The sequence below is a fragment of the Parasteatoda tepidariorum genome, chromosome X2 (genome assembly GCF_043381705.1).
Source record: "Parasteatoda tepidariorum isolate YZ-2023 chromosome X2, CAS_Ptep_4.0, whole genome shotgun sequence".
Classification (NCBI taxonomy): Eukaryota; Metazoa; Arthropoda; class Arachnida; order Araneae; family Theridiidae; genus Parasteatoda; species Parasteatoda tepidariorum.
In genome coordinates, this window is record NC_092215.1 from 15,389,112 (window position 1) to 15,413,200 (window position 24,089).

The window sequence follows — 24,089 nt, forward strand, 5'->3', positions numbered from 1 at the left end:
AAGAAAAATATTTCTTCCAAAATAGTATATATTTTTTATTTTAATATCAAAATAATAAAAACTGTATTCAGAAATTGCCAAGTTTGTGAAAATCATTTTGATGCAAAATATTTAGATGTTCGTGAAAAAATTTAATATGCTTAAAATGGAAGCAATGAATCACAGAAAATAAAAAATCTAAGAAAAAAAAAATATATATAACGGCTCAATTAAGGAATGTGTTCATCTTCGTAAAGGGAAAATCTGCACATTTTTAAAGCACACTTACATCAAAAGACAACTAAACTAAGTCTTTAAAGAAATAGCAAATAAAAAATCTGAGGTTGTACTAGTAGAAAATTTTAACTATTAAAATGCAAAATGAGATACAAGCTACTCATTGGCCTCATCAAATAGTAATAATTTCCACAGGCTATGTTTGATATGGCAAAAAAAAAAAAAAAAAAAAAAAAAAAAAAAAAAAAAAAAAAAAAATTATTTTATGCCCCTAAAGAATACTTTTTTTTCAGTGACTCTCTACACCAAAAGGATGAAAAAAAATTTTTTAAGGATAAAATTGATTCAAAGCAACTTCTTTGACATAAAGTCTTGTTAATGATTAAAAAATTGTTACTTTTGTTTTATTTCCTTATAGCATTTAACTGTATGATAGAAGATCAAGATTTCTCCTTTTTTTATTTTTAGTTTGCTGGTCTAGACTTTTCTTCCACTCGAGCTAGTGGCCCTAAAAGTTCTGGTTCTGGTAAGTCAACTTGCTTTTTAATTATGTAAAAATCGTAAAATAGTTTTAAATCGTAAAAAAAAGACTTCGTTCGGAAAAATATTTACAAGAAAATATTTTTGTGAACCATTAGTTATTTTTGAAAAGTTTTTTATTTTAACCTATGTAGTTAGCAGATTGAAGGATTTAATTTGGATGCATAGACTCCAGTTATGTCTAAACATTTATACTAAGTATCACAAGTTCAATGTCTAATTTTATGTTATCCTTTGAACTGATAAATAAAGTTGTTGTAAAATAAAGTAAATCATCTGTAGTTTAATTGCATGTATTAAATTATCGGTGATGTTTTATATCAATTGGTAATCTGCTAAATATTTCAAATTTTCACAAATTTCAATTTTCTATAAATGTGTTTGTTATTTTATTATTTTTTTGTTATTATATTATGTTTTTTTTATTTTTAAAAAGGTTGTAATGACTAAAGCAAGATCGTAAAAGCTGTTATATCATAAGTTGTTTGACTAATATTCATTCTAAAACTCAAAGTTCGATAAAAAGGAAAGGTTTTTATTCAGAGAGGTTATGCCACACAAAATTTTACTGCATGATTGATCTCAGAGTTAATGCCTCTGTTACAAATAACAAATTATTAAGAAAATATGATTAAAAATCTTTTAAAATAATTATTAAAAATACAATAAATGAATATATGCAATCTTACATCAATAATAATTGAATTTCAATAATTTTTCATCATGAATTTTCTGTTAGAAACACAATTGAATTTCAAGCATTTTTGGTTGGATTCCACACTCATTGATTTCTTTGTTTAAATTTTAATTCGTGATGATTGAAAGGTGTCACCTCATATGTATTGCTAAGATTGATCTATACTGAGAGGGCAAATGTTATGATATAACAATATGCCCCTGTGGCCGAATTTTTTCGACATACCTATCTAATACAAATACCTATCTAATTCAAATATTATTGCAAGATATTTTTAAAAATAACAAATATACGAGTTACTGAATTAAAGTGACAAAAACATTAACTTAAGAAGAAAAAAAACTTTTTTGATGAAGTAAAATAGTTTTTCAATTAAATATGTAATTTATATTATTTTTATATTCTATTATGGGCGATATTCTCGCATTTTGTTGGGAGAAAACACACTAATTGTTTCCTTTTTCACTTTTTGTAAATCATCACATTAAAAAAAAAAACTAGAGAAATCATGATATCCGTATCAGTAACTACCGAAAAAAAAAGGGTTGACGAAATCACGCAAATCGGACTCTTTAAAAATAGGTTACTAAATACTTGTTTTTAATTCGAGATTCAGTTGTATTAAATAATATTGTATTAAAAATATCGGATTTTAAAAACTATGTAGAAATTAATAGTAATTACTGTATTAAAAAATTAAAGCGAAAATTTCTACAGAAAAGAAAAGCAAAATTTTTTGCTTCATTATTCTTTATTTTTCATTATTCTCAAATGAGAGAAAGAAAATCTCAAGCATTTTTTTCTACTCCAATGCACGAGAAAGGCATCTTTTGAATGTAATTCTGAGAAGAAAAAAAATAAAATCTTTTTAAAAATTTCTGCAGAAGAAAAAAAATTTTTTTTTTTTACTTCCCAAAAGAAAAATCTTTCTACAGGAACTCTGTAACGTTCTGCGACAGTGTTGCCACGATTCTGCCACTGGGCAATATGGAATTATACAGATAGCCGTGGTATGGCATACAGAAGTATATATGGGTAGTGCACTGGCAGGACTTTAATTGTGTCAAGTTATTCATCTGAGAATGTTTCTGATTTAATTATTACATACTAGACAAAATTAACAGTCTTGGGACATGGAATGGTAGTTGGAGTTAGATGCATGAGACATTCCATTTTGAAACTTGTGAGGGAATTCATTCCTAGATTTATAGTGTCAAGATTGTGCTGAGAAAACCTAATTTCAGGCATAACCTCCCATTGTGAACAATGTAGTGGCCGCCCGCGAATACTTAATGACACCATAGACGTGCACGCAGAATTATCTGGATTTCATAGTTAACTTACAACAGATAACTTACAACAGGTTAAGATTTACATTGGAAAAAAACAAAAATATAAAAATAATTTCCTTTGCATTCATAGTATTGAGTTAGACTTGAAATAGAATCAGTATTGATAAGTCATTATGGCTTATTAACCAATAAGTCATAATGGATTATTAATGACTTAAGAAAAAGTAAAGCTTTTTTTAAATCTATATCCTTTTAAATGACTTCTCCTTTAACTTTTTTATAACAATTATTCTAATTACACAATGGTTTAAATATTTATTTTTTCTGTTCCATGATTTATTTAAGAAAGTTATTGACTTAAAATCATAATATTTCTGTCTCAAATGTAGAAAGATACGTTCCTCCTCATCTTCGTAACCGCCCGAACAATTTCCAAAACAGTGAGAACTCTGTTAAAAAATATAGTCCAGATAACAGATCAAACTATTCCGATAATGAAAAGCATGAAGTTAGACGGGAGACAGAAAATAATAAGTTGAATGGAAGAGGAGATTTTGAAAGAGAAAGAGAGAACAACAAAGGTAATTTTTTAAAGTCCTTTATCATTTTATTGTGCAATTATAATTTTTGTTAACATTATTACATTAAATATAATATGTGTTATTTGAAATAGTATTTTATACTTTTTCTAAATTTTTTATTATAGGTCGAGAATTTTCTAACTTTAATAGAGGAGGAAGTGGAGGAGGTAGAAAAGTGAGTGGTGGCAGTAGTGGTGGTGGTGGTGGTGGAGACTTTTCAAGTGTTCCATTTCGTAAAGGAGATTGGTATGTTGAATTGCAATATCTCATTTTATGATTATATGTTTCTTAATTGAAGATTAAATGTTAAAATTAATTTTTCTTCATTTAAATGGTTTGACTTAGGTTCTGAAGGCAAATTTATTATCCTTATTTTATTTTTCACTACTAACTTCCTGGTTATTGTAGAAATGTTCTAGCAATTTAGTCATAGATAATAATGTTTATTATCCACAATTTGGTTGAAAAAGTCACCTGAAAATGTGTTATAGGAATTAAATGAAGTTTTTTTTAATCTTCATTTTTTGTTAGCACTTTTTAATATGAATTAGTCACAGAAAAATGAGTTTATCTCTACCAAAAGGTAAATAAGAAAAACTCTATGAACTTACTGTCCCAATAAGTTACAAAAAATTTTTGTATGGAAAAATATGAGATGTTACGGTAGAAGAGAATTCTTATACTTTAAATTATCATGTTTAAATTTATAGAAAAGGTTCATTCTTGTCTCTTAAGGAAAAAATAATTTGAAAAAAAAAATTCTAGATTATGAGAAAAAAGAATTTTTAGGAGATTTTATTTTTGATTAAAAACATAATTTCCTATTGCATGTTATAAAACCTTAATTTTTTTGCAAAAGTAAAAACCAAGTTGTATTGTAAATTTGTTTAATTATTTTAAAAGTTTTTATATCAGAATAAATTCTTATTATATATTTTCAAAATTGATGAAAATTTTAGTTAATAAGTTAAAATTGAAAAAGGAACTTTTCTGGTTAAAATAGATTTTTTTTTAAATTATGGTTTGCATAGGAAATGTTTTAGGTAAGAAAAAAAGCCATGAAATCAACTTTTCTGGAGAGAAAAAGGATTTCCAATAGTACTAATTTCCAAAAATTTAAATCATTCAAGAAATGCTCAAGTCCTAAGATGCTACAATACTAAATGCAATTGAAATATGCAAATGACTTAGAAAGTTTACTGATTCCAATGTAGATCATGTTTAAAATATGCCACAGTGATATTGAATGTTTATGAAATTATTATTTTACAAAATTTGAAGCTTCCAAATGTTTTAATGAAAAATAAATAGCAAATTAATTTTATTTTTAAGCGGAAAATTTATTTTAAATGAGATTTTATAAGCATTTTCATAAAATTATTTATAATAAATTATAAACAAAGCTAAGATTCTAAATATGTTTAAAATCTGCAAAAATCAAAATTTGTTAGAATTCATAGGAGAGACTAGAGTTTAATTGACTAGTTGGCTTCTTTTTTTCAGTATAATATTGTAATCCAAGTATTCCACTATAAGCTGAGTGATTGTATAATCCATTAAAGTTATGTTCTTCCAAGAAAATATACCACTTTTAATAAGTTATAATAGTAATTTTTTTGAAAATAAACATTTACCCAATAAGTTTTTTTGTTATTATGAAATTGCTAAGTTGATTCTAACCAATCTCAACTAACTATAACTTTCATTTTATCATGCCAGTAGTTTTTTATCTTAATTTTTGCTTTGCATTAAATCTTGTGTTATAGAAACTGTGCAACCTCACTATAAGCTTTTTTTTTCATTTCATTTTAATGTACTCGGGTGGCTTGCCATTTTGAGGCAAATGTAGGAATTGCCATTCAAAAGTGACTTAATGAACATTTATCTTTTTCTTGTTATTTTTTTTTAATTTCTGTATTAGTTATAGTTGCTACAGCACTTTTTAGCTACATTACCATCTGTCCAAAATTTTTGGTTCAAGAACAGTATAGCCGCACTGGGCTTTAATGTTATTATGGCCACATGCAATCCAATCTTTTGGCTCATTAACTTTCCATATTCCTAAGTTTCATACAAAACTATTGAAATTCTATTAAGACAAATGAATTACTTCTTAAATATATGAGTTTGTATATTTAAGGAGTATTTAATTTTCTGTTAGCTTAAGCTCAACAGGTAATGATGAATAAATCTCATAATAAGCTTAACCAACTTCTAGTAGATTTGCATGTTCTGTTGCATTTAAAAATCAGCGAGATATGTTTTCCAATCATATTATGAATTACATTATTTTTTTTATTATTATTTTTGCTGATTATAATAAACTTAATGTAATTGGAATAGTAAAAGTGTTATTTCTCTGAATATATTTTGATTTTTGGAATTTTTATGATTAGTGAGAGAGTTGGTAACTGGAGAGATCCTAGCTTTGTTAAGGAATCATGGGAAGAGAAACCAGCCAGGGAAGAAAGAGGTGGCTATCGTAACAATTCATTTGACCGAAGAAGTACTGGTGGCAAACGCTTCGATAGGGACGAGGAGGATTGGAGTAGACCTCTACCTCGTGATGAGCGAGTAGAGAGGTATGTTCAAATGCTAATTACCAAAATAACTGACTAATTTAGTTTATAATTTTTTTTTATTTTTAAATTTCGGAAAATTGCTTGCATAATCTTGCTAGACTGAGTTTGTAAAAACTATATATTAAGCTAGTGATAAATGTACTGACAAAGTAATTTTCTGATTTCATTAATTGTTTACTAAAATCACAATAAATCATTTCTTGCTTCAATATTGAAAGTAATATATTATTTTTTAACAATTTTAGTAAAAACTTAAATTGTGTGTATTTGTAAATTACTCTTGTCAAATGTACATTGACTTTTTTTCCTTAGCTTTATTCTTTTTTGTAAATCGTGTTATGTAACATTTTGTTATTTTCTTAGCCATTGCAGATGAAACAGAAGAAAAAAGACTTAAAAGCATTTTTTTTTAAAAATTAAATTTTGTTATATCCATACTTAGCAATTCTCCATTTTTTATGCTAGTTCTGCCAAACAGCTTTTTCACATTTCTCCCGCTGTTTTTCATATACATTGGTTATCATAAATTTAGGGAAAATTACAACGATGACCATAACTCAAAAAGTTACTTAGAATTTCATAAAACTGGCACATATAATGTCTAAAATAACATAATATGTGATAACAAGACGATTATGGTGTTAAAGAATTTAGCATATGCATGAAATTAAAAAAAATCAAATGTAAATATTAAAATTTGATTACTTAAGGTTTAGGAATAATATATCAAATTCTCATTCATAAATCCAGTGAAACCTCCTGCAATGGATACTCCTGCAAAACGGGCGCCTCTGAATACGGACATATTTTTTATTCCCCAGGAATCTTTTATGAATAACCCATTATGTACACTCTCCTCAAAACGGACACTCCCATAACCGAAAGCGGACAGTAATTTTTGTCCTGAAGCGTTATTTTCTATCTTCAAACTGGACACTACTTTTTATAAATTTTAAAGCAGAAAAACTATTTCTGCTTTAAATTGCAAGAAAAAAAATGCAACTTTTCACCAATTTTAAAGCATGTAAATTTTTGCCTTATTCATAACTAAAAATATTGGATATTGTTATGTTATTTCACTACTAAAGAATCAATCTTTCTCCCGTCCCTTTACAAGGACAGCAGCATCTTTTGAACTTTTCATCATGATTATGATGTTCACAGATTATGAGACCCCTCAAGTTGAAAGGACGTTTTAAATGTTCTCAATGCTTCTTCCCCAGTGAAAATTTCTTTAATTTTCTTATTAATTTGAAGACTGTATTTAACACAGCTGGGGCTTAAAAAAAAGAACAGAAGTATAATCTTTGAGGTGTTCATATAAATGAAACATTTATTCAGACACTTGATAGATGATCAATTGTGAATAATCAACTCCATAGGTTCTCATGATTTACAGGTATGCATTGTTTTTTTCTTTTTCTTCTGTGAATCATGGGAGGTTTACTTTCAAAGAGGTATTAACCAGGTTTCCTACTAAGTGATAAATAGGTGCTAGGAGATGTAAACCTAATAATTGAAATAGACTGAGGACTAACAGCTTCTATTCAGTATCTAACTTGAATATCTGTGCTAATAGGAAAATTATATTCATTTATCTGTAGCTGCATCTAGAATTATGTATTTCTATCAAACTTTTTCATATATTTTTATCGAAAAAATATTTTTTACAATTTAAATAATTATCCTTGTAGTTATTGTAGTTTATTTAATTATTTCTATATCTTTAAAAATATTCTAAAACCAATTTCTGGTGCTAAATTGCGTTATGAGGGTACCCTTCCCGTAAACTGATAATTTTTTCGGTTCCAAGATTGTCCACTTAACCGAGGTTTTACTGTTTTACATTTAATATTTCCTAAGAGCAGAATTGGCTATTTTCTAAGAGCAGAATTGGAAAACCAATTTCTGGTGCTAAATTTCGTTATGAGGGTACCCTTCCCGTAAACTGATAATTTTTTCGGTTCCAAGATTGTCCACTTAACCGAGGTTTTACTGTTTTACATTTAATATTTCCTAAGAGCAGAATTGGCTATGATCAATGTCAAACATGTAAGTCTCCTACATAAACATTTTTTCTTTTTTTTTTTCCTTGCTAAAATTTCAGGTATTTTTTCATGAAGCCACATGTTGCCAATTTTTACTTTTGTAATTTAGTTCTTATGTTTGTTGCAAGCTATTGATATTTTTGTGTGGATAATTTTTTACTTAATAGAACATTGAATTTTTGAATTGTATTTATTTCTCAAGAAGTAATCTCCTCATTTTTATGCTTATTAGCTTCAGATTGATGGGTAACCAGCTCCACAATCAAAATCAAAAGAGAATCTAATCTAAAAATCAAAAGAGCTTTATAACTTTTCACTGTCTTAGTTTTTTTACCCTTATAAAATAATTTTCAATTTCATAATTTTTTAGGCAACTATTTTCATTGGGTCATACAGGAATTAATTTTGAAAAATATGAAGACATCCCAGTGGAAGCTAGTGGTGAAGACTGTCCACCACACATTAACTCAGTAAGTAAAATCGTTTTTATTTTCATGATTGCTTTGTCTAATAGATATATAAACTAATGATATGTAAGTCTCCTATTCAATAATTAATTATATATTTTATCTTGTAATAAGATTTTGACTGTTATTCTTTGGCCATTTTCTTCTCCATGTAACGCAAATGTGGGTGAGTTCCCAGGCTTGCCACTCTACATGGAGAACAGGGAAAACCTGGAAAATACAGGGAATTTAAAAATCACCTAAAATAACAGGGAAAATGCAGGGAATTTTGATTTTTTCCTTGCAAACTGGGAAAAAACAGGGAATTTTGTTTCTTATTTTTGTCTTTTAAAAAATGGTACCCACTCAAAGCGTAATCAATGGGATATTTAGCCATGATATTTCAGCTATACTAAACTATTTCACTTACTATAACATTATTTAAATATGTTCAGCTGTTTTCCCACCAATTAAAACTAATAAATATAGTTAGCCCTATATAGCTCACAAAAGAGCACAGTAATTGTTGTTTCCGTTTAATATATTGTGTATAATAGTACAGGGAAAACACAGGGAATTTTTTTTCCAGATTTGAGTGGCAACCCTTCCATCAAAAAGTCCTCCATGAAGGCAAATTTCTCCCAATACTTGATCCAGGAGTTCCCTTGCCTTCTGGATTGAGTTCAAAATGACTAGGCTACAAAGTTGAACATTAGTAGCCTAAAATTGGGCCGTTCTGATTTAACTTTAAATTTTCTAATACTAAAAGATTTTGCCAGAGAACTATTTTTAGCACTTATGTTTACTTCAATATAAAGATCCTAATTTTCCCTGTCTCAAAAGGTATTAAATACTAAATGCTGAAGGTACTAAAATGTTGAAATTCCTACACAGCTTGTGAATTTAATTGTTAAAAAAGTAGTGATTAAATTTGTTCTAATAATTTTTGCAATGTTTGAGGTAGACTAACTTTTTCGTTGGTAGACCTCTAACTTAACTCTTTTTTCTTTAACTTAATGAGTCTGTGACTCATATTGATCCTTTTTATTTATGAACAAATTTTTATTTTTGCAAAGGTTGTTTTTTTTTCTTCTTTTTTTGCTGTGATTAAATTATATTTTTTAATAAAATTCATATTAGAAATAAATTACATAATTCAACAATAAAAATAATCATACGTGACAAAATTTAGTTTCACAACCTGACTTTAAAGAGATTTATGTAACAATATTTGGGGTGCCAAATACATTTAATTATATTACAACTTTGAAATTTTAAAAAAACTCTCGTTGAAATATGAAAACATTGAATGGTAATGTTTGACATTTTAATGAAAATTCTCTCTACCCTTTCTACATTGATGTACAGTGCACAAAAAGAAAAAGTTATCAATCTGAATAAGTGTCAATCTTAATGGTTTCTGGTGGTGACTATAAATATGCTAATTATTAAGTTATGAAATTAGACACAAAATGTACTTTCTCTCAATAAACTTATACAGGGTGTCCCAAAAGGTCGTTTACAAACTTAACATGTTGGTCTGTCATATATATCATGATGAACAAGATTTACATAGGAACTTGTGTCCGAAAATTAAAACTGCGGCCGCTAGAGGGCGATAATTGCACGAAAACGGGAGAGTGGGAAAAACAATCATTTCAGGCGTGGACGTTGAAGGAGAGGGATGAATGAGTTTAGTAACGCAGAAATGACCGACATGCATTACGTATACGGCGCCGCTGATAGAAATGGACGAGCCGCGTCACGGACGTACCTTGAGCGCATCCCAAACAGACGTCAGCCAAGTCATGTTTTGTTTGGACGATTGCACTCCAGATTATGTGAATCAGGTGCTTTCGTAGCACGTAGCCACATCGGTCGAGAACGTGCTACACGCACACCTGTCGTAGAGGAAACCGTGCTACAGGAGTATGCCATCAACCCGCAAAGAAGCCTCCGAGAAGGCGAACGTGTCTTGGATGTAGCTCGTTCCACCATAATGCGCATACTGCACGATGACATGCAACACCCTTACCACTTCCAAAAAGTACAGGCATTGTGCGCTGACGATTATCCCAAACGCATTGCATTCTCACGCTGGTATTTGCAACAGCGGGTCGCACAGCCAGATTTTCCATCATGGATTTTGTTTTCTGATGAATCCTGCTTTACACGGGATGGTGTCGTGAACCTGCACAACATGCACGTATGGGCGCATGAAAACCCAAGATGTACACGTGCCCATGCACATCAACAACGTTTCAGCGTAAACGTTTGGGCTGGTATTATCGGTGACATGTTGATTGGCCCTTACCTTCTACCTGAACGCCTCGACGGAAATACCTATCGCATTTTTTTAGAAAGAGTTTTGCCGGATCTGATGGGTGACGTTCCAGCCGCTACACGCCGAAACATCTGGTTTCAGCATGATGGAGCGCCTGCCCACTTTAGCTACGCTGTTCGAGAATACCTCGATAGGATTTATCCTGATCGCTGGATCGGTAGAGGCGGACCAATCCCATGGCCGCTGCGATCCCCCGACCTGACTCCCCTGGCTTTCTATCTGTGAGGACACATGAAGTCCATAGTGTACAAGACACCTGTAACATCGGACATGGATCTTATTGCCAGGATCGTGGAAGCGACAGCACGTGTCCGTGACACTCCTGGCCAATTTGAACGGGTTCGTGAATCCATGCACCGACGCTGTGAAACGTGCATTGTGGCGAATGGAAAGAAATTTTGAGCATTTGCTGTGATGTAATTATGTTTTATAATAAAAATCATATTAACACCGCTATCGATATCATTTTTTTTCTCTTCATCCAAACCTGCACTTATCGCCCTCTAGCGGTCTCAGTTTTAATTTTCGGACACAAGTTCCTATGTAAATCTTGTTCCTCATGATATGACAGACCAGCATGTTAAGTTTGTAAACGACCTTTTGGGACACCCTGTATATATGTATATATTTGACCTTCAAATTATTATGGGGAAGCCGAAATTGTCTCCCTAATAGTTTATACAGGAGAGCAGATCCCCTTAATGTTAATTTCACTTTTTGCCTTTTTAGTCATATCTTTAAAACTAATTCAGCAATTTCAAAAAAATTTCACCCACTCATGAAACACATTTACTCTGATAATTTTATGCAAACAATATTTTTTAATAATTATTTGTTTAATTTAATTGTGGATGAAAAAATTTTGAATTATGAGCCATAAATATTTTTATATAAGTCTACGTATTTTTCTATCATAAAATCTTAAGTTTCAACTGTTTTTATTTTGTAGAAATCAAGAAAAATTAAAATATTTTTAAAAAAATAATCTGGCAACAATGTAGGAATATTGAAATGGGGCGATTATGAAGAGTTTGAGTGTTTTCTTGTTTGATTTTGTAATTTAGTATCGTCTGCACTTATAATAAGCATTTTTAAAGTTATCCCTCAGAAACATTCAAGTTAAGTCTAATAACTTGAAGATCTGGTCATTAGATCAAAAATTATTTTGGATTGTCCTTTTTTTTTTATCCTACGCTATACATGAAAAAGTGAAAATTGTTTGTAGGTTTGTCTATTTTTATGAAAACATTTTTAATATTTTTCTTTTAATTTATTATTTAATTTCAGTTTTCAGAGTTGCCTTTGACAGAAATAATTCGCATGAATATAGACTTAACTCGGTATACCTCTCCCACACCTGTTCAGAAGTATGCAATGCCAATTATACTCTCAAAGAGAGACCTAATGGCTTGTGCGCAAACAGGTAATTATTTCCTTTCAATCTTGATTTTTCTAACCTAATGTTTATAGATATTTATTGCTTTTTTTTGCCATAACATTAAACTTATCTAAAAATGGTACTTACCATCTAAAAATTGTATTTACCATCTAAAAATTATTTTGCCTGTTTTTTATAGATATAAAATATAAAAAGTAATGCTTGCTGTCGGTAAAGCATAGCAAATAGTTGAAATATGACTACTGTGAAAGATATATGAATACTTGACAACTCCTGAATTTTCTGGAAGATTTTACATTTAAAGTGGTAGCAAAATTTATACATTCACACATTTTTTTTTTCAGTGAATGTGATTTAAAATAATTTTGACTACCATTACATTCAAATATTTGAAACATATATATTGTAGACTCTTGTGTTGTAGCTCTTTCACTAAAATGTTTGCTTTATTTTAATGAAATGCCACCTTATCTGAATTGAAGCGATATTTCCTTACTGCTAATAAAAAAAATTTTGAAAAGAGTAAAAGTTTGCAAATATGCATGTAGGGGTGTTTACATTTCATAGTGTTTTTACGAAGTTTAATTTCTACATTGTTTAGACTGTGTTTTCCCTAGGAATAAAAAAGGGCCAGGTGCTTCCCCACGAAAAGGGCACCTAGTTTTGAAGGGGCACTTACTTTACACCATAAAAATCAAAATGTCTTATATTATGTAATAACTGAATTTGATCCTAAACAATTTTTAAATTACCCTACTATATTATTTTCAAAAGTGGTTGGATTCTCATTCATTATCAAAATAAGAGAAAAATTTGTAGTTTATAAAAAATAAAGGCATGCTAAAAGTTAATCTCTAAGCAAAAGATGTTTTCCAAAAATGTGAACTAAGAAAAAAGAAATGATTGATGAACAACTTAAAATCTTTTTTCTGAAATTAATGAGAAAATGAAAATTTTTTTTTAAATTTCTTATTTGAAAATTAATTATGAAATTTAAAAACATTTAAAAATTGTTTAATATACCCTTCTCCAAAAAAAAAAAGAAAGAAACTTGGTGAGAATACAAAGTAAAAGTTGAAAATAGAAAGTATTTTTAATAGTAATGAGAATTAAACCTATAAACACAGATAATATTTTCAGGGAATAATTAGTATTTTGACAGTGAATTATTTTTGGAGAAAATGGAGTATGAATAAAAAGGCAGTGTTTTTAAGGGATGGTGGTTTATTTTTGCAAAGAGGGCACACTTATAGGAATCAAATGGCAGGCAAGACAAGCTGTTTTTCAAAACACTCATAAGAAAAACACTGGTTTAGGTCACAAAAGATCCAGAACACTTTTGAAAGGCTACTATTTCTAAATAGATGGTTTTCTTTCTGGAACAAGAATTATATCACAGAGCAATATGTGAGAGAATGTTTGTGAATCTTCAAACTAGCTATAAAAGAACATTAACAATTTGACTGCTTTTAAAGCATATATAGTTAATTTTAGTCAAGTTCATTTTTAATTAAAATCTTAATTTTTTGTAGAATCACCAAGATAGATAAATCTTGATGTAGAAATAAATAAATCATCATTTGGAATCGTTATCTCAGATCCTAAACAAAAATATTTTTGCCATATCAAGCATTTTATCATACTCCTGTTTATTGGTTTTTGGCAAATGTTAGGAAGTAGAATAACAGCTGTTTTGTAATCACTATAATACATATAAAAATATTATGTATTTTTCTAAATGCCTTAAATTGGTTATTAAAATTCAGTTGTTCTATTTTATTGCTTGCTGCAAAATATTAAAATATGTTGCTACAATATATGTCATTCCATAAACATCTAAAATTTTGCTGTTATAAATTGAAGTGAGCCACTTTCTGTTTCTGCAGAGCAAAATCTGCAGTTTCTGCAGAGGCTCAGTGCTATTCATTGTGATGGAACCAGTCGCAATTTGAAGCCCACTAAGCTTCAGATTGTTAGGTACCAGCTTGCACGTGAAGTAAAGGTAGCAGGTGTGCGATGCTGACGCATTGACACTATCTTCCCATTTTTAATTAAATTGAGAAATCCCCACTCTATGCCCCCTTTATCTGCATTGGCATGTTGTGAGAAGTTTATTCTTTTCTATTGTTTTAGATAGATTTGTATAATTCCAAACCATTAAAATTGCTTTATCTGCTTAAGATATTTTATGAATTTGTCTAAGTTATCAACCACAGTTTTACATTTTAAAAATAAATTTGCTTCACTGATTTGTATCCAAATATAATAAATTGGAATTCAAGAATTCTAAATAAATGCCTAAACTTATTTTACTACTATTTGTTGTAAATTTTTTAATTAAGTGAACATTTTTATTTGAATTTAAAATTATAATTTATTTGTAATTTTTGTTTAGGTTCCGGCAAAACTGCTGCATTTTTAATACCGATTTTGAATCAAATTTTTGAAAATGGCCCAGCAAAAAATATTCCAATGGTAAGTAAATCAGAAGAGAGCTTAGAAAAGAAAGCCATTAAGTAACCTTAATTAAAACTATTTCTGTAGATTATTTATCATGTTTTTAATAAGCTTATGGCTTGTTTAAAAAAGTTATATCATTTTATAGAAATTATGTTTCGCTTGTTGATCAAAAACTTTTTTAATTTTTTTTTTATTTCTAAGAATATGGAGGTAAAATCTATAATGTTGCTGTTCACATAATGTTGTCATTTACAGAAGGAAATGTGTTGAATGGAAGTCTTGCGTTTTTATCTATAAATATTAAACTGTAATACTCTATATTTGAAGAATTAAAATTGGTGTACGAGCAAAGCAAATGTCAGGCTCACCACCTATGAAAAGAAAGTACTTACTGATTGATTCATATTTTTCCATTCAAGAAAGCTCCTCCCAAATGCAATACTTGTAATTCATGTGCCCATGTTTTTACTAACATTATCTTACTTTTTTTCAGTAGTTTTATTTAATGTAGGTGAGATTTGTTTGAAAGAACACAACTTTTTTGCTTTTCTATGTTTTCTCAGCATTACTACCTGTGTATAACTATTTTATCGCATTGACAGATTTTATCTGTTTCTGGATGCATTTGTTTCATTGTGCACTATTTTATCAGTTTTAAGTATTTTTATTAAGGCACCTTTTTAATATATATTTTGACCATCTTATTTAAAACTTTTTTTTTTTTTTGCTGTCATCCTTTTTTTAGGTTCTTTTGCCATTATCTCCTACATTAAGTTTAAGAATAAATTTAAATTCTTCAGCTAATTTCTTCTCATGATTGTTATAATTATGGCCACAATTTGTGAGAAATTTAAACTTATGAGTCTGCCAAATATTTTTGTTTTACTCGAAAGTTTTATTTGCTGCAAAGAAAAATTTTTTTCTTTAGTCAAAGTAAGAAAGTTTACCGAATTTTAGAGGAATATAAAAATTTAAAAAAATCTTATTGTATTAGATTAAAATTTATGCAAAGTGAAAATATAGGATTTTAAACTTAAAACTACTATTAATGTATATAAACTTTATTTTACTCATGTTTCAGCCTCCAAGACATAGTTCCCGAATGAAGCAATATCCTCTTTCTCTTATTCTTTCACCGACTCGAGAATTGGCAAGCCAAATCCATGATGAAGCAATAAAGTTTTCATATAGATCAAAGTGTCGTCCATGTGTAGTCTATGGTGGTGCTGACCCAGCACAACAGATGAAGGATTTGGATCGTGGATGCCATTTGCTTGTAGCAACTCCGGGACGATTAGTGGATATGATCGAACGAGGGAAAATAAGTTTGGAAATGGTCAGGTATGTTTTAAAAAGAAAAATAATTTTGATCTTTCCAGCTATTGATTTTTAAAAGATACTAAGCTATTTATCTTGAAAAGATATGAATATTTAAAAAAAAATTTTAAAGAGAAACTAATTTTTGATAAGAACTAATGTTATATAGCTAAAATTTTATTTGAAAGAGACATACGTTTTTTTTTTTTTTTTTTTTTTTTTTTTTTTTTTCAGAACTATTTGATCATTAAAAAATCTACTGTTTTGAGGCTGAGCATTCATATAGATTTGAAAAATTGTTCTTTAATTTAACTCAAATCTAAGCAAGTTATTATTACCAAAAAAGGACTTAAAAAACCAGCTATTAGTGCTAGAAAAATGCTCAATCTTAATATTGCTCATAAATTCTGTTGATATAGTTTTAATTTTTCTAGAATAACGTAATGATGATATGTTGAAAAAATAAAATTAATATTCATTCACAAAATCTGAATCTTTTTCAATTTAGAATATTTAATATGAAGAGGACAAATATTAGTTTTTGTATAAATTTAAGTGTGCTCTTAATCTCTTCAGCTTTCAAGTTGGCATTAGATCAACTGTATACTTGAGGAAAAATCCTGTTTCTACATAATGTCAATATTTAAGTTAAAATATTATAACTCAATGCTTAAAATATTTTGTTAAAAAATACAATTTATTTTAAAACTTAAATAATAATTTATGCATTACTTTTTGATACTTAGGGACTATTCTCACAGCACCAGGTATTTAATGCACTTTAACTCCCACCAATTGTTGTTAGGGTTAAACTGCACAATTTGAAACTCGTCCAAAACAAATCTTTTGAACCACACTGCTCCAAAAAGCCTTTTATATATCAAAATTGTTCTAATATCTGTTAAGCAGAAAATAAAACTTTAGCGTTGCTAGGTGGGGGTGGTTAAAAAAAGTTTTTGCATTAAATGTAGACTATTGCATGTATTTGGCTAACTGGTTATTCAGTCATCCCTCTCTGTCAAATTTAGCATGTCAAATAGTGATTACTAAAATGGGAACTTTGCTTGCCATAATATTATGAAAGTAACATAATTTGAATGTACTCATGTCAAAATAACATCATATTAAATATTTGTTGTGGAATTTTCCAAAAAATAAAGAATGGTTGTTAAATAATGTGGAAATTACAGTAGAATCGGGCCCTTAAGAAAATAATTTCAAATAGGTCCTTAAAAAGTAGGCGTTACTCAAATCAGAATAATTTATGTATTGCAACAATATTCTATTAAAAATATTGCAATTTAAAAATAAAAAACATTTGAAAATGGGCAAAAGAAATTAGAAAATGATTAGGATATTTGAACTTTTGGAAAAATATTCAAATTCACAGCAAGTTTAGTTTCAACAATTTCTTATAAAAATTGATAAAAATTCCTGAAATGGTTTACATAATCTATGAATGTTTATTCTATTGAATTATTTTAAAAATTTGTATTAGCATGCTTTTTGTTAGAAAATTTTTACATTTTGAGAATTCTGCACTTTGAATGCACACAGTTTAATGAATGTCAAAAAATCTTTAGAGGATGTGTATTTTACTTGAAAAACTATTAACTTATTTAAAACATAATAAGAGTACTAAATTTGTATTTAATTGTTTTTTTTTAAATCTTAGTCTTTTCTCTCCTTCCAGGTACTTAGTTCTTGATGAAGCTGACAGAATGCTTGATATGGGTTTTGAACCTCAAATTAGACGCATTGTTCTTGAGGATAAAATGCCTGGAATTGGAGAACGTCAGACATTGATGTTTTCTGCAACTTTTCCTAAAAAAGTCCAGGTATTTATGTTTTCTTCAAAAGCTCTAAAGTCTATACTTATTTTATGTTCTTTTATTTAGGGGTTGGTGTTAGGAAAAGTCATTGATGTTAAGAAAAAGGTTTTTGATTCAGTATAATTTATGAGTGTATTCTTAATGTAGCAATTATTGACTTTTTTAAAATTTGATTTCATTAATAATGGTTTTGCCTTGAGAATTAATAATATGGTAATAAAATTTATAAGAGGTAACATGTTCAATTGATTAAAATGAAAAGGATAAATATGGGTAAAAGTGAAGGGAAATTTTTCAATTATGATTTTTTTGTTAGCTGTATGTAAAATAATTTGCTATTTAGCTTAATATATTTAAATTATAATTTATGTTGATGTTGAGCTGGAATAAAAACAACTTTGGTTTTGTTTATTCAGCAATTTGTTATAACTGAACAATTTTAACCATTTTAATTGGAAATATTAAGTGTTTCAGTCAAAATATTGTGTTTAAATAATGCACATTATCAAGGCTTTGATTGGTAAGTGTATATATATGTACTGCTAAGTGTTCTAAATTATAAATACAAAGAAAATGATATTTTCTCTTTAGGAGAGGTGAAATACTAAGGATTTTTGAAGGTTTCTTCATTGCGCTAATGACCTTCTCTGGCAGAATTTCCTTCTAATAATCTTCCTTTTTGTTCAAAGACTTTTTTTTCTCGATACGTTACGCTTATTTGAAATTCTTCTGTTCTAAATTTGTTATCCTTAATACTTAATTGTACATTATCTTAATTATATGAATATAGATGATTAATATTCTTTATCTCTGTTTAATTTTCTTTGTGATTATATTGCTAATAAGCTAAATTCAGATTCGCTTATATTCTTAAACTATGAATATTATATCACTTTTTGTATAAACACAATTTACGATAAGTATTTGCGTGATTTATGACTCATCACATTCCATATTTTTTTCTTTTTTGTTCACAATTCTTACTGACCTGATTTACAAACTACAATCGCAATTTGATCTTGACTTTTAGGTCTCACATGCGATTTTCCGGTTTTTGTATTAACCATATTTTGTGCAATGCACCAAAAAATAAGCTGATCACCCTGTTTAACTTTTGATCTAATTATCATATCTTTTAGGGCTGAATCTTAAAGATTTGAAGAGGTGGCCTCAAATTTGCTAATTAATTAGGGCAGACCATATTTTAAGTTAGGGAATCGGATGCAAAATATATTTTTTCTGAGTTAACACACTTTTCTTTAGACAGAATCTGCTTTTTGGCCTCCAAAATATGATCCCAATAGTTCAATCAGAGAGAGCAGTCCACAGTTCAGACCCTTAATGTTAATTTTGCTTTTAGTGTATTTCACCGTAGCGAGAACCTATTAAGCAAATTGAAAAATTTTTGCAGTTAATATTTATTACTTTATTTAATAATTGTCACACAAATTTTAATTATCAAGTATACAATTTTTGCATTGTTTTCAAGAGTGTAATAATATGGGGAACAGAAAAATAGAGAAAAGCAGTTACTCAAAATATTGTGGAAATGATTTGCATATAATTTAGTATCTAAAAGATATAGTTGCTATAAAAAATGTTGAGGCATGGATTACAGAGTTAGGACTAAACTCCAATACTGAAGGTATTAAGCTCTAATTGGATGCTTGTGCTATTAAAATAGATGAAATCTGGAAAGTCCAGCTACAAAATTTTTAATCAGAAAAGATTGACTTTGAAACTTGAGCAGAGGAAATTTTGAAGAAGCAACTGATAATTAAAAGACCTTCTTACTTTTTACTATAACTTTAAAAAATTTATTGTTTGAAATTTAATTTAAAACAATGGTTTTTAATTAAAATGTTGAGGTAAAAATAAAAGATTAGAAGAGATTAATTAACAAATTAGTCTACCCCAATTTATAAAACTGTGTAAACTATTTGTTGTAATATGTATAAATAAGGTTCTTATATTTGCATTTAATATGACTAATTTATTTATATGCCATACAAAATATGTATTCTAAGTTTTACATATCAGTGGATATTTAATACATTACCTCTAAGATTTTTGGAGAATGTCTCTAAAATACTCTCAAATTTAAAGGAAAAAACTCCACTCCTGAATTATTGAAATCAGAGTTTGCAAGATTTAGGACAGAATGGATTAATCCACAGTTTAAACCAGGGTTTAAACTGTCCTGTTCAAAGCTATCTTAAACTGTCCAAAACCTATTTACTCAAATTATGTCACATTTAAAAAAGAAATATATATATATTGTGAAAAATAAAATTTTAACTTTTAATCAAGAAATGAAATGAAGACAAGTTTTTGTTTTATTAAAAAAGTTTATTATTATCTTTAATATTGCATTATTTTTCCTTATGTAAAAGCATAATTTATCAATATTAAAAGCATGTTTAAAGGTTAGGATATTCAAAGGTATTCACTTTTGTTGTTCAATGAATTGTGGAGCTTCAAAAATTATAAATATTTTCCTTTAATAAGTTGAAGCAAACAGTATATAAAAAGTATCAAATATTTATTAATATATGAAATTATTATGTAATGTATATATGGTAACCTTTTAACAAAGTTCAAGGTTTTGAACACTTTAAGACATTTTAGGACAATTTAAGTCAGTTTATGACAGTAAAACCTATGTGTCCTGTCCAAAACCAGTTAAGGACATCCAAAACCCCAACCCTGATTGAAATACTCTAATTAAAACCATAAAGTTTGTTTAAGAAATCATCAGTTTGGCTTTCAGAAAGAATAGCTATTTCAGAATTCAATGAATAATGAAATTTTAAAACAGCTATTCATAATATACATACCTTTTAACATTTTAGTTTTTTGTTGAATCTTTTTATTTCAGTGGTAAAACAGAAGCAAAAGAATTCTTTACTTTTATTCCCAGTGGAAAAACGTTTTTCTCCCGGGAATTTGAAATTCTGCAGTAGATGAACTGAAATTCTGTAGATTATATGTAGAAAGGTCATTCATCAATTTTCATTTATGAAGTTTTATATAAGGTTGCTTTTTTCCTTACGTCCACCACAGATCATTATCGATACAGTGTTGTAAATTATAATAAGTATTGTTAATATTTTATCTTTTTTGCATCTTTGTATGTCTGCTTAAACTTTTGCACAGTGATGTTTCTGAAAAATTTTTTTTTTGACACAGGAGTTGGCGAGGAAATTCTTGGATAATTATATCTTCTTGGCTGTAGGACGTGTAGGAAGTACATCAGAAAATATAACGCAAAAGGTGGTGTGGGTTGAAGAGCATGACAAAAGATCATTTCTTTTAGATCTACTGAATGCTGCTGGTTTAAAAAATGGCAATGCAGGTAATTGTTATTTTTTTTTATATAATCATGTTGTTTATTTAAATGATTTTAATGATACTTATAAGGCTTAATACTGTTTAATGTTGTTGAATGCTTTTCCATGATATTGAAAAAAATGTCTTGAAAATGTAAGACTAATTAAAATAGTCATAAAATTTCATTTAATAGATATTTCCATTATCGAAATTAAAGAAAAAAAATACCATAGAATTCTTATTATTATAGCCTCTACTATATCTAAAAAAAAAAATTTACCCTATTTTTAGATTCATATTACCCTATTTTTAGATCTATACTCAAAAAATATAAGAAGTGCCACATTGCCCCTTTCTAACTTTCTAGGAAAGCAGTAATATTCAGTCTTTCTAGTGTTAAACTCTACACTTAACCAACCATCGAATAGAAAAATCAACGTACAACTAATTTTCTGAAGTGCGAACAGGTAGTTGAATCTGGCCACAGTACCAAGAAGCAAGCAAATTCTTGCTCTTTTTCTTTTTTTAATATTTTATGTAATGTAAATTGTCTACACAAATAAGTTTGTATTCCTGTTTTTTCTTTGGCTAGATTTACTTAGCCCACTCCATAGATTATAATCCTTTTTAATTTCTAATAGAGTTCAAAATACAAAAGTATAAACAAATAACAATGAAAATAATTGGGAAGATGGCAAAAGACATTGCCTTAAAAGTTCTTTATCATGTGAGTAGAGTGCCATTTTAACAACTGCAAGAACTGATTAACAATTATGGAGGTAGTCTCCATTCACTAAATAGACTCTTTGGTGGCACAGGTCTCAATCATGATCCATCCCTGGGCAACATTTGTACAACTGCAAAGTGGTCTACAGTTTTCAGCTTGTTCTTCTGTCGTCATTGTTGTAAAGTTTCAATGGTTGATCTTAATGTTCTGCAATGAAATATTAGTGGTGTGTTACAAAAAGAAAAATTATGTCTTATTTATAGTAAAATTATTAGAACATTATTTTGATTTTTTTTTTTTTTTAAGATACTAAAAAAAATGGAAAATACAATAAGCAGCATTATACGTGTTTGATTTAGATATTTGGATAAGAAAGTTTTTAAAAAAAACTTCAAGCATTATTATTAGGCTTAATAAACGTTCACTTTTGTCCAAGTAAAAAAAATCTTCTTTCTTTAATCTTTTTTCTATAAAGTAAAAAAAATCTTCATTACTGGTACAAAATATTTCATAAAATCTAAACTGTAAAATCCAGTCTCATTTTGTTGAATTATAAAATATGTTATTTTACCTTTAAAATTTTTTTTATTTCAGTTTATATTAAAATATATAATTTGTGATTTCCTTTTAGCTCGAGATTCTCTAACTTTAACATTTGTTGAAACAAAAAAAGGAGCTGATGCATTGGAACATTTTCTTATGAGTGAAGGCTACCCTGTGACAAGTATCCATGGGGATCGAACCCAGAGAGAACGAGAAGAAGCTCTTTGGAATTTCCGAACTGGGGCAACTACAGTTTTGGTTGCAACAGCGGTATGTTTTTAATGTATCTTATATGAAAAGAAAAAAAAATTTCTAGGAGCTTGTATGGTATATAGATAATAAAAAATCAGCTGCTGTCTTGCTATCATAAGAACTCAAGACACCAGACAGAAATGGTGACAGTTACTGTAATTACGAAAATAAGTTACCTTCATTGAGGGTATCTTTTTAGTCATTCAAGGGTATCTTGATTTAATCTAGGCAGATAAGTAAAAAAAAAAAAAAACTAATTTCTTAAACACTTCTGAACAACTCTTAAAAGTAGAGATGAGATTCGAAAAAAGCTTAAAATCCGTTAATAGTTGCCAAAAAAAATTATGAATAATTTTGGATAATATAGTTAGTTTCTTCAGAAGTAGGTGGAAAAGAATAAATAATTTGATATAAAACTAAATTATCCAAAATATAGAAGTATTATCCAAGCATTTAAAAATCTGTCAAATTGGCTTAAAGTACCAACCGACTAATTTAATTTTTTAATTGATTTAATGTATTTTTGTCTTATGTATAACTCTTTTGAATTTGATATTAAAGTGTTTAATGTTTTAGGTCTTGAATTTTTGCAGAATAATTTCCCATGGGGGGGGGGAAAGGAAATTAATGCAGTTAAGCCACGAATCCTTACAAATTTAAAATTATATACAAGACTTTTTTTTTATATTTTTAGTATTATTATCTGAAAATCAAACTTTTCCATTTTAGTTTCAAAATTATAGGAACTATTATCTTGCTAATCGTTATTTTTTATTTAATAATTTTGGTTAACTTTTAGGTTGCTGCTCGAGGTCTGGATATTCCGAATGTGAAGCATGTAATCAATTTTGATTTACCTAGTGATGTTGAAGAGTATGTACATCGTATAGGAAGAACAGGGCGTGTAGGAACTGTTGGTAAGATATGTTGGGAGAGTGTACTAAATTAAGCAACTTATATCTATCATATCAAAAAACATGAATTTGTCTTTTTTTGATTATCATTATTAAGCAATATCTTATCAACAAAGATCTGACTTGTATGATTTATACATTGTTGCCAGTTCTACTGAATTTTGCTAGCTTCTCCTGAATTCATCAAAATACTTTTCTTTTTTTAAAGGAAGTTTCTGAAAAGTTAGTTTTTACTAAATTTATTATTTTCTCAGATATTTCTTTAAATAATAGTTTAAAGGATCTTCGAAACTTCTGTTGAATCAAATGAAAGGATTACAGTCACTATGTTGGAATTACTGATTCATAAAGGGGCATTAGGATATCATTGTGTCAGTGGCATAGCAATCAGGAGTGAATGTATCATCCTTATAATTAAAGCGTCATTGAAACAAGAGGTCACACTGATGAGCATGGATTGTACTTGAAATAGTGGGCATAGAATTTCTTATTCCGTTAATTCTGTTTCATTCTGTCAAACTGGCAGCAATGTTATGTTGTTTTTTTCCATAATAACTCTAAACTTAGTA

At 28.5% G+C, this 24,089-nt stretch overlaps 1 protein-coding gene across 1 annotated transcript in view; it reads left to right on the forward strand.

Moving 5' to 3' along the window:
• Window positions 1-24,089, forward strand: part of LOC107457339 (ATP-dependent RNA helicase bel) — a 42,418-nt gene that overhangs the window by 12,533 nt on the left and 5,796 nt on the right. The window contains exons 2-13 of the mRNA XM_043056587.2: window positions 685-742; window positions 3,135-3,326; window positions 3,452-3,572; window positions 5,723-5,908; window positions 8,327-8,426; window positions 12,034-12,169; window positions 14,541-14,620; window positions 15,687-15,946; window positions 17,616-17,760; window positions 20,944-21,109; window positions 22,443-22,624; window positions 23,406-23,523. Of these exons, the coding sequence (XP_042912521.1) occupies window positions 685-742; window positions 3,135-3,326; window positions 3,452-3,572; window positions 5,723-5,908; window positions 8,327-8,426; window positions 12,034-12,169; window positions 14,541-14,620; window positions 15,687-15,946; window positions 17,616-17,760; window positions 20,944-21,109; window positions 22,443-22,624; window positions 23,406-23,523 (1,744 nt within the window). The remainder of the gene's footprint in view (window positions 1-684; window positions 743-3,134; window positions 3,327-3,451; window positions 3,573-5,722; window positions 5,909-8,326; window positions 8,427-12,033; window positions 12,170-14,540; window positions 14,621-15,686; window positions 15,947-17,615; window positions 17,761-20,943; window positions 21,110-22,442; window positions 22,625-23,405; window positions 23,524-24,089) is intronic.